Source organism: Haliaeetus leucocephalus, unplaced genomic scaffold, assembly GCF_000737465.1.
Source record: "Haliaeetus leucocephalus isolate CR32 unplaced genomic scaffold, Haliaeetus_leucocephalus-4.0 Scaffold41, whole genome shotgun sequence".
NCBI classification, from domain to species: Eukaryota; Metazoa; Chordata; class Aves; order Accipitriformes; family Accipitridae; genus Haliaeetus; species Haliaeetus leucocephalus.
In genome coordinates, this window is record NW_010972477.1 from 1,784,581 (window position 1) to 1,799,827 (window position 15,247).

The 15,247-nt window shown below is 38.3% G+C and overlaps 1 protein-coding gene across 1 annotated transcript in view; it reads right to left on the reverse strand.

The window, feature by feature from the left end:
• The window catches only part of ICE1 (interactor of little elongation complex ELL subunit 1), a 35,270-nt gene that overhangs the window by 2,431 nt on the left and 17,592 nt on the right, over positions 1–15,247 (reverse strand). Inside the window, exons 13-18 of the mRNA XM_010576795.1 lie at positions 14,741–15,093; positions 9,389–14,134; positions 7,522–7,690; positions 4,237–4,397; positions 1,703–1,893; positions 166–272 (exon numbers count right to left, since the gene is read on the reverse strand). Of these exons, the coding sequence (XP_010575097.1) occupies positions 166–272; positions 1,703–1,893; positions 4,237–4,397; positions 7,522–7,690; positions 9,389–14,134; positions 14,741–15,093 (5,727 nt within the window). The remainder of the gene's footprint in view (positions 1–165; positions 273–1,702; positions 1,894–4,236; positions 4,398–7,521; positions 7,691–9,388; positions 14,135–14,740; positions 15,094–15,247) is intronic.

Sequence of the window (15,247 nt, forward strand, 5' to 3'; positions counted from 1 at the left end):
ATTGTAAAAGTTTGGCTTTTAAGGTGAAAATTTTTGAAGAAAGTGGAAAAAAAAAAAATCAAAAAAACTGCAAAAATACTTCAGTTCACTTTCCAGGCAGGCTGACACTTTCAAAGGACATACTTAGACAAAGCAGAAGTTCAGCCAAGAATTTAGATTACTTACCTATTAGCCTAAGTGTCAATGCTATAACACTATCCGGAATGGACTGAGCAGTTTCATGCCCCTTTCTCTTCTTTACCCATTTATCCATAGAAGGCCAAAGCACTTTGCTGTGAAAGACAAAACAAATTTGAAACACTGATACTGCATGAAGGGGTGGTACAATATTTATACAATACTGAATGCAAATGGTTCTTCTGTCTACCATGTATTTCCATAGCTCCACTTCCATCTTTAATTCACCTTCTAGGGAAACTCATAATATTCCAAGCATCCACAACTCCGAGTAATGTAAAGAAGGTTTTAAACCCAAACAATCAAAGCTAACTTTCTGGAGGAATCATTCCTGTTTAGAATAATACTCCTGTTCATCTTCCATTCATTTCCCTGCAACATTCTGCATCTCTACCTAACGTCAAGAACTCACTCCACTGACTTCACAGATGTATGTGAAATCGCGTTACTTGCAAATGTCATGCTGAGATGTTATGCAAGCTCTTTATATGGCTGAAAATTCAGTTTGCATGTTACAAGTAGGATTTGATGCTTGTTTTTAAACCTGAAAGGACCTGAGATAAGACTTTTTTTGTCCTTAAAATGATGCTAATAGACCTAGCTACCTGTTATCAGCACAACTCCACACACTCAACTCTGTATGGCTTTACTTAAAATGACACACCTTTCACTGAAGCTAATTTCTATTCATTTTAAAAGTATTTCACTAAAAATAACTTTACTATTTGAAAGCATGGAACTTTTATAGAAGACTTGATGATGGTTTTAAGTTATTTGCATTTACTTTATACTCAATGATTACATTATGTCATAGTTAAACAAATGCCATATTTTTTGAGATTCTACTAGGTTATGTAACCTCTACATAGAAAATAGAGGCTGTCAGATCAGTGTAGGTATCAAAAAGAAGTCTTCCGAACCAAGTATGGTAGCACTCCATGCACTGGATTATAGGGTTCAAAGAAAATTTAAGACACTGAATCTAAGTATTACAATGATTTTAGAATTAAAATCAGACTGAAATCAGGGTAGTGTGCTAATGAGTATGGTTACATTTCACTTTCAGCACTGAAGGAGTGCTATTTACACATCAAAAGTCCCACCCTCATGTTCTAGTGATGGGGGGAGGGGAATTCAACAGTTAAGTTCAGAGAAAGACAATCAATCATTTTGCTTCGTTGACAAACGATCCATCTCAAAATCTTCACTACTGTCCACATATAGCTATTTTAAAAGCAATTTTTTATTAGAATGGTTCAAACAGGGTTAATTTCTTGGACCAGTACCATAAAATCCTACACTTCCTCATTTTAAGATAGAATGAGTAATCAGTAAGGCACACAAACACAGCAGTCTAGGTCTCATCAGGTTAAAACGCCCTCATTTCTAAGTATCTATGCAATGTTTTATTATGTTAAAAGCAAATCATAAAGTCAAAAATTTGGAAAAAAAAAACCCAACACCAAAACGAACCACAAAAAAAATCACATAGGAAAACATTTGAAAGAACTGTTTGCCACAATACCTTATAACATTGTCGTGTGTCCAGTCCCACTTCAGGCGAGAGCAGAGTAGATCAACAGCAAATATGTACTGCCAAGCATCTTCACTCAGATCTTCTCCATAACGCTCACTCAGTTGAAATTCTACTTTTGGACATGACTGCATTTCTAAAAGCAGGTTTGAGACCATAATACCAGCATCTAAAGAGGAACTCTGGAATTTTAGAAGGTGATTATCTTAATGCATGAAAAGTTATCAACCCAGAACCAAACTCTTTACATATATTTGATTCTGACTGTCCACAACATCTTACACCATAAATTCAACTTTGGCTTTGACTTCACACAAACAAAAGGAGTATATAAACTAAAATCTTCAAGTACTCAGTATTTTTTTTTTAATGCTTTTACTAAAAGGAGAGTTTGGAAAAAAAACAAACCAACCCACAACAAAACCCACAAACCCTACACCCACTCTCTTCTCTCCTCCTACAATTTGGGGATTTTTGGTTCTCTCAATGAAGCTTTAAGGTCAGAAGAGTGTTTTCCAATGCAAGAAGATTAGACTAGTCCTGCTCACTTTGTAAGTTTGGGGGTTTTTTTTGTTTGGTTTCTTTTTAAATGATTTTCTGATGCTGAAATTTGTTAGTCTTTATTGTTCATTAGGGGCTAATTTCCAAGCAAGTACTTTCAATAGTTGAGGCAGCAATAACTGAAAACATGTCACGTGAAACAATTCTGCTAATTAAATAGCTAAGGCAAGGAAATTTAAAAACAAACATCCTTTGAATATCTGAAATATTAAGAAAAAAGTCTAGGCTTATCACATAAACACGGTGGGTGCTCAGCATATCTTCTCGGTACAAAAGCTCATATCATTGGCAATTTCTGCAATGGTGCAAGTCACTAAAATGGCATACTTTGACCAAGAACTAAATACCCATTCTATATGAGCTTTACTTTCATAAGTGGAATAATATTCTCATAAAATTATATGTATAACAGACTGTCAACAACCATCCACTTGAAACTTTGCCCTGTATTTCCACCTAAGTAAAACACATCTTACAGATAGGATGATGTCATCTCCTATCATCAATACAGAAATTCCTGAGTTCCTTGTCCCCTGTTGCAGCAGCTCTCATATTTCATAAAGATCCATAAAGAAAGTAGGTAGTGCGAGTGCACAGAATTAATACTTCCAGGAACATCTACTGAGGCCTACTTATGTACTCTATTGGCATAAGATTGAAACCTGTGACCTAATAGAATGGAGAATACAAATTCTTTGCTAAACAGGGATTACAGTACAGCATAACCCTGAATACCAGAGCTTAATGCTACATCAGAACCATGACTGTATCAAAAAAGAAACATATACAAATCCATGCCCTCTTAACTCACTCCACTGTAAACGTGAACTAAATCAGGAGGTTTAGAGGGGCTGTAATTCCACTGGTACCATATTAAATTCAGAGCTGGTTTCAGACCTTAAAAAAAAAAAAAATCATGCTTTTTCCAGTGGGTACAACACCTAAAGGCTATGCTGACAGCAGTAAGCCTAGCTACAGTCCCCAAGGGAGTTGTGGAGTAGCATGTTAGGATAGGGAATAGGTGAGCTATGAATCAAGATTATTTTGTTCACTTGATATTTAGAGAACTAGAGCACTTCCACCAAGCAAGCCTGGCATTAATATGGGGTTTTCAAAACTACTGGGGCTCTAGCCTTCAAGCAAACACACAAGCCTGTTACACAAACTCCTTCTCCAGAAGCAAAGTACCTCTGACTTTCCATCTGTGTGATATAAATTTGCTCCTACTGATATCAAGCGCGTCCCAATTCTTCCTCTTGGCAACATCCCTTTCAGGATGGTAATATGTGCCTGCTGACAACTGACAGAAATTAAATGACTTGCCCAAGGGCTCAAAGACTTGAAGTCAAATCTCAAAAGTCCTTAGGTCCTTAACATTGGTCATCCTTCTGCCATCACTGCCGTTTTGTACTGATCATGCCAACTGCTTATGAAACTAATTGGCTGATATTTTTTTGGTAATAAATGGATATTTACAGCCTACCTCACAGGAAGATCGTGAGTAAAAAGAGACAGGCTCATCTTGAAATCAACTGTGATAAATAATTACCTATTACACAGAGAACTATGAAAGACAGACAAGGCCAGTACATATTAAAAAAACCCAACAAAACAAAACAAAAACACCACCTCAAAGAACATCAGTCACAGTTCCACAGAGGGACAGAACACTCTAGTTCAAGAACACTCCAGCCAGAGTTTGAAAATAATATTCACTTTTAATGTTTCATAGAGGGATTAGTATTTAATAGGGAAAACAAGAAACGTGTTGTGTTCTAGTACGGTCTGGACAACCACAGGAAGGCGGCCAGAAGCAGCATTAGTTGTGCAATTGCACAGACTTCAGGGCAGATTCACAGGGTGTCTTCACACCCTTCATCAGAAGTAAGCTGCTTGATTTGATTGAGCCAGCAAAGCGACCAATGCAGACAAAAGCTGATCCTGACAATGAAAGCAGACCATACCTGTTCCCAGTTGAGATAAGCACTAAAACAGGCCAGCATCTCGTTGCTTGCACTCTGCCTGACAACTAATTGCATAGCTTTGTTAATTGCACCTTGGAAGACAAATATGTCAGACCACACATTTATGATAAATAAAATCAATTTTTCTGAGTCTGGAAAGTCTAAGGAAGAAAAGAGAGAACAAAGTAAGTTTTTTACATTTAAAACCAGAAAAATATATACTCAGGCATTAAAAGCTAGTAATATAAGCAAGATAACTAGGAAAGAAGGCATAGAAGTCACGTAACAACTGCAGCCCAGGGAAGGGGAGTCATATTAGCACATCTCAGTCCCCAGATTAAATAAGAAAAAAAGACCCAGAACCCCCCCCCCCTTAAGCCACCTCCCCCATTGTAATTTCACTCTTTTTTTTAAAGGGGGGGCAGGGGAGGGAGGAAGAGGCTTCCCTGGACTTTGCTGTGTAACAACAGTGCAAAAGGACCGTTCCTTTAACATTTTGGGGTTAGTCTGCCTTCATTCTTCTTACCACACTTTAGTTCACTAAGGAGAATGGTCTTGGAGCATTGAAACTGGATTCTTTTAGGATGAAATTAAACTGGAAGATGCACTCCAGAAGCCTACCTAATACACTCCAGTCACAAATGAGCACTGTGATCACTGGATCAAACTAGAGCTAGTCCAAAAGAAAAAAAAATAATCCTGAGATGCACAATAATGTGAAAATAGGGTCTTCAGTACAAATCCACAGTACTTGCTAACACCTTGCACACATACACCTATGAAATTCACATGAAAAAACCAACACCAAAACCTCTGCAAAGAACTTTCATGCAATTCAAACATGAAATCTGATATTGCTCAGCAGTTTTCCCAGACTCTGTCAGGGAAATTATACATTATACAAGTTATAAGTGAGCGTATATGAATGATGCATGTCAAAATTTATACTTCCATAAACACAAAAAGTGTGCTACTGATATAGTTGAAGAAACCTCATTCATTAAATTAATTCAGAGCAAGCATCTGACAACTATATATCCGGAACTATACAAGTAAGAGAGGATAGAGTTCCAGGCCATCAAAGGGAAGTTAATAGACCCTTCTGAACACCAAAGCAGAGATCATCAAGACAAAATATTAAGATAAAACATGAGCGTGTAGACTGCAAGCAATAAAAAGCACATTGGAATAAGCAAGAAGCAGCTATTACTATCATGCATGAAATGCAATACTGCAATACATATGCCTGAAACACTATTGTCACTATAAAAAGCTATAAAAAAAACAATGAAAACTGAAAAGCTATATGTGTCTTCCCTCTTCACTTCAGCATGACTTCTACATTTTTAGAAACATCTTAAGAACTAGAGAGCATATGAAAATACATCAAATCAAGAAGCTTTAATGGATTCACTGAGCATAAAGAATTTATAGAGTTCCACCCAGTATCTTGGATGGACCTCCTCTACTCTGAAGCCCCTCATCACATGAATGAAGAATGAACTTCTTTTTGTCAGAACAAGGACTGTTGCTAAACTAGAATTATCTACATGCTGCAACTTGAATTGCCTGCCCATGAATTTGGAACATTTAAAAGACTCACTCAGTGATGAGTAAGAGTTAAAGGGGCATCAACAGGAGAAAAGAAAAAAAGAATAAAGGAGGGGAACAGAGGAGGGGTAAAAGGAAAAATAACCAAAGAAAGGTAACATTGAACTTATAGTCATTTAAGGCAGAATACCTGAAAGGAGAACAGAACAAAAAAGGATGGACAAGAAGTCAAGAAAACAGATTATGCCAGTCTAATGAAGTAGTACTGACTGTTTATAGTCAACTTGGCAATTGTGTGGCTGGCACGTAGCTCACACTTGTGTTGCCATAATTCTGGTGGGAATTAATATGTGAAACTACATGAAAGAGAAAACCCTAAAATGAATGCATTGTAATCAAATAAAAATAAACAAATTTAAAAAAACAACAAACAATGCTTAATATGTGTTTACACCTGTTCACACTCAAAAGATAACAATAAAACCACAGAACAACCACAACAGGAATTCATGCAATTGAAAGTATAGAATAGAAAATCATTCAACAAAAACCTGCATTTAGCTACTGAAGTTTGGATTTTACACAGAAAGAGAAAGGAAAAAAATGGGAATGCTTAATATTTGCAAGAGCCCCCAAAAAGACAAAGTACCAACGTACTGCAAAACAAAAGGCTTAATTGCTAGTTTAGACTAAGAAAAGATATCTGACAAGTAATAGTTTCTGACATGGTGCGGTATTAAAACTATTAACATGAAAAAAGTGAAAGGAGAGTTATGATGGACTGCATGAAGGACAGAAAAACAGGGGAGAAAACAGGAATTCCAAAAAGAACCCAAGCAAAAAAACCCAATCAAAAATATCCCAACCCAACAAAAAGAAGATAATTAAGAACAAAATAAAATCAAAATCCTTACTAAGATGAAAAAAAAGAGAAAAAGACAGAGATGTTATATGGAAGATAACCACTAACTGAAGCAATGAAAAATTGTAGCATTTTGCTCCCCAGTGCTCTCAAATTTTATTTTAATTTGAAATACAGATACCAGTATACTGTTTTGAGCCCTGGATGCTTCAGTATTTTCAAACTAAGTGAAGTCCTTCCAGAACTAAGACAAACTCTTAATTTAGTACAGTGATAGTATGTATATATTACCTTTGTTACCAGGAACAAAAGGAAGGGGAGGGAGGGGAAGTGAACCAAAAATTTAAAAACCCTCTCAACCAAGCGAGACTTTGGCTAATAGGAAGTAATAAAACTTTAAGAAGGACATTTTGTACAAATGCACTGGTTCTTGATCAAGGTATTGTTCAACTCCTGACACTATTTCAAGCCAATAAATGTTTTTAAATCACACTCGCTTTATCAATCAGTGCTTACTCAGTTAAAATAAGAAAATACTGATGAGCAAAAACTACGAAATTCCCCATTATCATTTTGGAGATGGTGGGGCAAAAATGAAAGCACAGAGGATCCTAAATAAAATATTTCTTTGGAAAAATGAGACTACTAAGAGCCCAGGTCATCACCAAACTGAGAAACAGATGCGGATGAACTGTGAGAAGGGAAATTTCTTCTAGAACAGTCTGTACTTCTGCACTATACAAAAAATTTCTAAGGAAAATGTCCCTTTCACAGGATTTTTGTTTGTTTGTTTTTACAAACATAATCATTCTGGTACACTACAGTAAAGACACGCCATATTTAAGATACAAGACCACTAAGCCATACTATACCTTCTTTAAGTAGGCTATAGCAGAAAATGCGGGCTCTTTCCAAATCTCCCAACTGTCGACAAATTCCTGTATAGACGCGACATAGAGCCTGATTGAAATTGTAATTTGTGGCATTCTTCTGAGTCTTGAGTTTATTGAGAATAACATGCAGCAAGGACTCTGCTAAATGCTATAAGGCACAACAAATATTGTTAGACTATTATATACTTGACTATATTTGATAGCATTATAGTAGTATGACAAGTAAAAAGAACTACTATCTTATTTGCAGGAATACTGTTTGCATACATATAAAAATGCAGAAAAGTAAATCAGAGGCAACCAGTGAAAGAGAAGAGTGAGGAGCAACTTCCTGGAATAAACATGCCTTAAAAAGATGCAGAATAGGACTACTATTCTTGAAATATAAATTGTTTAGTTACGCGATTAAAAACTATCTTCCTTAAACAAAAAGTGAGGGCAGGAATAATGACAGGTAGAGGAACCCAAATAACCTAATCAGAGCAAATGGAGCACCCTGACTCGGCTAATCCCAGAGCTACCACAGGAGGAAAAACAGCCCGTTGTCCAGGTGTGGGACTTACTAGATGGGTCAACGGCAGAGTCTCTCCCCAGATCCCCCTACACACTGCAGGAGTGGGGAAGGGGTGCTACTCTCTGCAGTAACACAGGACTCAACACGAGGTGCAAGGAAGGAGAATATTGGGATTGTGCAAGACTTACTCTAGGATGTTTAGAGGGAGGGCTAAAAGTGGGGAGTAGAATGAGAGGCTTAGGAGCCAGGTGCTGGAGAGGCCACGGGTTTAGACTGGGTACCTGCAGACACCAGGGAGTCTGAGTGTTGGCTTCGTGAGGAACCAGAAGGTCCAAGCCATGTACCTGAAAGACCGGGGGTCTGAGAGTCAGATGCAGGTCAGGCCATAGGTCTGGACCAGCTACCGGAGGGATACATGTGCGCTTCTGTGTCTGTTAAGTCTGTCAGCGCGTGAGACAAGTGGGCAGAACAGGAGTCACCCACGGGATACACCGAGTGTCCAATGTTAGCTACTGGAGGGATCCATACTCTCCGTATATATATGCATATATTTTCCGCTACCAGGCTTTCACCCTGACCAGCCACAGAAGGGAACAAGATTAGGTGCACACTGTGTGCACGTGTACCTATTAGGTTCTATGAAGTTACCAGATTTGGCAACTCCTAACAAAGACGACCCCAGAACTTGGTAGCAACTTCTGTAGAGAACTTAATTACGTTCAAGAACTGAAACAGGGCAAAATGCTGCCATGCATCAGTTGGTGAATTGCTCTGCTGCAGGTCACAATTTATCTATGAGAAAGACGGCAATTAAAGTACATTTTTTCAACACTGATGCTAAGCACGTTCTGAGAAACAAACTAATAAAAGATTTTTCCAATAAAATTCATTTTAACAACCTGATGTAGAATAATACAGGTAAACACAGAATGAAAGGGTATGTCACTATTGTATATGCAATGCAGTTGATCTTACTTAATTGAAAAAAATAAAGGTAATTGAACCTTACACTTTTAGAGGAACTCCTATAATTGTTAATGCTATCCACTGCAAAAAATGCTGCAAAAATCAAGTGGTTTATGCATACATCAGGAAAGCAAACGTATTTACAAATGCAGTTTTGCATCTTGGATACCATTGAACAGTAATTTCTTGTGAAGTTCTGTATTTTCTGAAGTTATACAAGTTCAGATGTCTGATAACATTTCAAGACTACACTTTGGCACTGCAGATTGCTTGAACAATTGAGAATTCAAAACCTACATACTTATACTCTTTTCATCTGCACAGAAGTCATTATTAAAACACAAAATTAAAAATTAGGCTACTTACCTTGTTTTTTATACCAAATTCATAGACAACTTCTTTCTCTTCATCTCTCATTATTGGAATCTTTGAGATATTGCCAACATACACATGACCTTTAATAACCGGTAACAAGTCAAAACAGGATTCAGCAATTTTCTTCAATGCTGAAGAAACTTTCTGGCAGTCAGGATCAATAACCTTCTTTACTGGTAGTGATGCTTCTAAACTGGAACTGTGTGATGAATCACTGATTTCACAGCTTTTGTCATGGAAAGCCTCCTGCGTATCAGAGATTGTATTTTTAGGATTTCCGATAGCAGCAGTATCATTGGGCTCCAGCTTTGGTGGTTCACTGTCCAACCTCAGTCTCTTTGCACTTCTTGGCATAGATATTGGCAACGGTGTCCGTTTCTCAAGATGATTTGATGAGCTTGAAAACAATTGCTGATTTTGCACATCTTTATCTTGATCTTTGCTACTATCAGATTTCAAATTGCTCCCAGTTTTAACAAAAGCAGTTGATGTAGATGCAATTGCCTTGAAGCCACCTATTTGAGCCACAGGACCCGGCAAACTTTGGCTATCTGAAAAAGCACATCGATTAAGCTGAATATTGCCTTTCAGAATGTTTAGTGTCCTTGCCCTTGCAGACAGCTCTGGATACATAGTGTCCAATATTTTCACAGAGTTCTCCTGAGGAGCACCTGGAGCAGCACTGTCGGTTGCAAACAGAGGAAATCTTCCTGGGACGGGAAGTGCGTGCTTTGGAATGGAAGTACAAAATTTCAGAGGTGAGGAGCAAATCCTTCTACCTACTGCCATTTCTGAGGGTGAGGGAGGAGAAAATAAAAGAGCAGATTTTACTGTTGGAGTATCTCTTAATGGAGACATGAGAGGAGGAACAGGGGTTTCACGTAGTGGGGATATGAGGTCATCAAGAGGGGAAAGCAAAGAGGATCGACCAGTAGAAGACATTACGGGGGACATGGTACATGCAGCTTTTGGAGGAGTAGCAATCAAAGGCAGTAGCAAGGGGGGCAGAGGAGGACCCATCTCTTGCCTAATTTTATTTATAGTCTCGGATGAGCATTTTGTTGGCATAGAAGTATCAGCGTTAGCAAGAACTGGCTGAGTTTGTCTAACTTTGAGAGTCTTTGTTTTTCTTTTACCTTGAAACAGCCTCTTTGATAGCTTGGCATGCATTACTTGTGCAGTTGTCTTGGTTGAAACAGTCAAGATTTCAGATGGTTCTTGCTCTTTGCACTTCAATTTATTGCTCTTTTTGAGAGCGACATCCACGCAAGACTCTGACTCCAACATACAGAGCTTCTCAAATGCTGTTTTTTGTGGCTCAGGAGGCTGCCTAACTGTCTGACAATTGCACTCTACACCAGATAGGGCTGGATGTGGAAGACAATTGACACAATTTTTTTTTCTACTGTTACCATCTAGGATAACATCAGTGTTGTTTTCTCCTATGTTGGAAGCAGTGTGAGTTTGATGATGATTATATTCTTCAAACACTGAGACCCCCATATCAACACCGTGTAGTAGACCTTGCCCCACATTTGACTGAAGTTTTTCAGAATCATTTTCTTCTAAGAAATTGCCAAGTGCTAACATTCTTGAATTTAATTTACTGTCTTTTACAGCCAGTCTGCAAGTTTCTGGGAATCTGGTTAATGTCTGGCATAGTGGTAATCTATTTTTTGAAGCATTTGGCATCACAGGGCTTTCTTTTGATGTCCCAGTTTTTAACAGACTCTCCTCACTGTCATTGATGCATCCAGCTCTGTTAGAATCTACCATGCATTCATTAGCACCCTCGGTATTTTCGGAGGTTACTAATACATACTTTCTTTTCCAAGAGGCTAAGTCTTTAGGATAACCCTCCCCAACCACGTTTGACAACTCATTTGCAGTATCTGGAGAGCTGTTTGTTTCACAGCCTGTATACATATCCACCACAGTGTCTGCTTTTGTATGACTAACTGTCAAAGTATTTCCTGGGTGCATTGCTGATTGAAGTTCACATCCTTGGTAATCAGCATCAACAATCGAACCAGTTTCCAGAGCACCCACTGCAATTCTCCTGGAAGCTCTCAGTTCCTTTCTGAACATGGGAACTTCTTGTGTAGAACAGTCTTTCTCTTCAGATTCATTGCTCTGCTCTGGCATATCAAAATCATTTTTAGACCTTTTTATGGCATTTTTCCCAGATGGCTCAGAACTATTCAATTCTTTGCTTTCTCCCCCAGCTGTTAGTGAACCAGTTGTAGAAGGTTCTGTTCCAACTTTCCACATAGAAGTCCTGCATCCTGATTCTTGACATTCAGACTTTTGAAGAAAAGTATTCTTATTATAAGAGTTTGGATCCAGGATCTGTGATTTAACAGGTGCCTGAGGTTCTTTATCTACTGGCTGCTCCTTCTCAGATGGAATTTTCACTTCATTCTTGTGTACGTATTCCCTCTCAGGGCAGTCCGGTTCTTTGCACATGTTGTCTTTTTCAGCAGATAGGATCTCAGCACCCTCTTCCAAGTTTTCTGAAGAACAGTTAAATGCACTACCTGTAACACAATTTTTATCTTCTTTGTTCTCCCATGTATGGGAAAAGGCAGCCTTTTCTGTGAAATCAGTTTCAGCAAAACTGACAACTTCCTGAAGATGGAAATTTTGATCAGGAGGCATGGTGGATTCCAAGCCAATTCCCACTTGCACAGGAGAATCTGTTTCTTCAGTATTTATACAGCCCATCTCCAAGTCCCCTTGAGCAGAAAAAGCCAAGCCACTATTAAAATCCATTTCTGAATGGCAGATGATCTCTGAAACATTATTTTTCTTCACAACATTCTCTTCCCAGTTAAACGAAGTGGAACAAGTCTCAGTCACCAATTCCTTGCTTTGTTTATTTAATTCCCCTTTTATTTCATCACATTTAACATTTTCAGTTACCAAGAACTGATTCAGAGGTTTTGCAAATTGTGCTTCAGAACTAAGATTACTTTCTACTAAGACAGATTCAATGGTATCCACTCTTTCTAACAGCTCATTGCTTTCCTCTTCAAAATCTTCTGGATTAACTTTGAATTCAGTCTCTTGAGATTCAAACACTCTGAAGTTTTGAGTTTTGGACAATCCGCATTCTAATGCACTACACAGGTTTTCAGGTTGTTTTATTTCACCTTCTATTTCTGTAAAATCTAACACAGAGGATTCACACTTAGCTACACTGCTTTCTACATCAGTAATGCATGCTGTCTTTGGCAGCGCAAGTATACTTTCCAAGTCTGACTTCCCTTGCGATGAATTACTACCATTTTCTTCCTGGTGTGGTTTGCCTTTTAAGTACCCCCCCTCCTTTATATCTACTAATTTTCCATTTTCTGCACTATGGAGTATCTCTGATGATTCAGCTATTTCTAGAACACTTTCTCTGTTAAATTTCATGGCTAGTTCAATAGTCTCAGGTCTGGTTATATTCATGTCTTCAGTTTTGAGGTGTGCATCATCTTTTGGAAAGGCTGACAAAGCAGGCCTCTCCATATGTACATTTTTGTCTGTGTCATCCATAGACAATAAATTTCTGATGCCTTCAGTAGCAGGTACAGGTAAGTAATGTCTAGAGACTTTAACAGTCTCTGGTTCACATTTACTGTCCGCTTCATCTTTTATTGTTTGCACGCATTGTTTCTCCAGTATCTCTTCACTGTCATGTTTTATTTCAGGGCACTCGGAGTGTGCAGACATCTCAATATCTCCAGTGTCTGCCTCAGTCTCCATAATTATTCCCTCCCCATGACGCTGTATCACTAGGTCTTTAGAACACTCCACTTCACAGAAGGATTTTAAACTACTGAAATCAGACAATACATTTTCAGAGAGCTCGCTCTCATTATTTGCCTCTGCACAGAGTCCTTTAATCTGTATTGCAGCTGTTATTTTCTCCCCAATTATCACTTCTTTTATGTTTTCCCCTACATCACTTGCCATATTAGTAACTTCAATTACATTTTTTGATTCATTTTCACCCACTTCATTCTGTATCAACACATCAGATTTCTCCTCAGAACCTTCACTTTGAAGCAGAATGCATTGCTCAGGTGGCAAATGAGTAACATTTTGGGGAACAGATACTGCCCTGGGAGTTTCTCTCTCTCCTGATAACCCATTGCTTTCTGCTTTCATGAATTCACCATGCTCTTCATGTGTACTCTCATAATCAACAGCTCTGATTAAGATTACATTCTCCTCTGTTTGCGCTACCTCACTACATCTTTCCAACTGATTTTGAGGCTTGAAACTGTGTAACATAAAATCAGCCGAAGAACCTCCCTCTTCACTGTGGATGTCCTCACTATCTCCTTTCTTTTCTTCAATGGCTTCCAATTCATCTGCTGTTGCTTCAGTTAATTCCCTCTTCTCAGTTTCCATATTCTCAGAATTCTCCTCCAAACAATCTTTGTTAGTTTCCATGTTTGTAATTAAAGCAGCAGCTTCAGCTTGCTTTGTTTCAGCATCTCTCTCCTCCGTGCTTGACATCTTTGGACCAATATGAACATTATTTTCATTCCAACTCAGGTTACATGAGATTTCTGCATCAAGACCTTGCTGGCATGATTTGCTCTGTCTGTTAAACTCCTCATTGTGGCTGAATACATTACAACTCTGAGGCTGAACTTGGTCTTCTTGTAAAATATCCTCCACTGCAGAAGCACTGCAATCAACTTCTTCATCGCTGGAACCTGTGACTTCTCCAAACAACATATCCTTTAATGAAAAATACAAAATTAATATTCCAAAGCCCAGTATCAGTTTTAAGGTCTACTTCTCTAAACAAACACACTGGTGGCCCTCACATGTAGTGGTTTTCAGAGATTAAGGCTGATCAGCAGAATTACATCTTTCTCCCTCATTGTTCTTCATAGCAAATGGAAAGTACCTCTGTGAAAAGTCAGAGACTTCTTTACCTACCTACTATCATTCTAAGATTACTGGGAAACAACATCTAGCAGGCTCCCCTTGACTTTCAAGCTATGGAATTTTGCTATGAAAGCTGTGCTTATACCCAACAGGAGTTGGGACTGTAAGCCTGCAACACTGGGAAAAGAAATTATGACAGCAGTTGAGACACAGGTGACTTTGTTTTAAATATACATCTGAAAATTATGTTTCGCTTCCTTCCACAGGCAGTATGCTAGAAGGTAAAAAAGTATCTATATGGATCTAAACACTCACACAGAGACCCTTTCAGGGCATGAGTAACTAATACTGATACTCAAAAAAAATAAAAAAAGCCCAGGAATATCAAATCATTATTTTTGCAGTAATTATATGACCAAGTTAGTGCCAAGTCAGACACATCCTGAAACTCACCTGTGTAGTTGGTGGTGAAAGCCGTACTGGAGAAAGCAGAGCAGGGAGAGGCCTGACCCAATTCAATATATCCATCACATTTCCACCTGGGCCCTTTTGCTCCTGATCAGAGAAGTCTGAACTGCTGTGTGCCCCATCTGTCTGTATTATCACACCTACAGTTTTATCTTCACCACTGCGCAGACATTCTTCAGTAGGCCTGTTCTCAACACAGTCACCTCCAAAAGGCTCAGTACTCGCTTGAAGTTGCATGGCTGTTAGAGAATTTTGCTTTCCAGCACTTTCCAGCGAAGAATACCAAGGTAGCGTTTTGCCATCACACTTCCTGATCTTTTGGTGGATTTGTACAGTTTCTAAGACATAAAAATATTGTTAAGAATTTTTTCCCCTCCCATTTTTCTTTATAGAGATAATACATCATTAGTAATAAGAATGCATTACTATCTTTTCAAGTGATGTTCCCATAGACTAGTAATAAGAAGCACTTAATGTCACTTTCAGAAATAT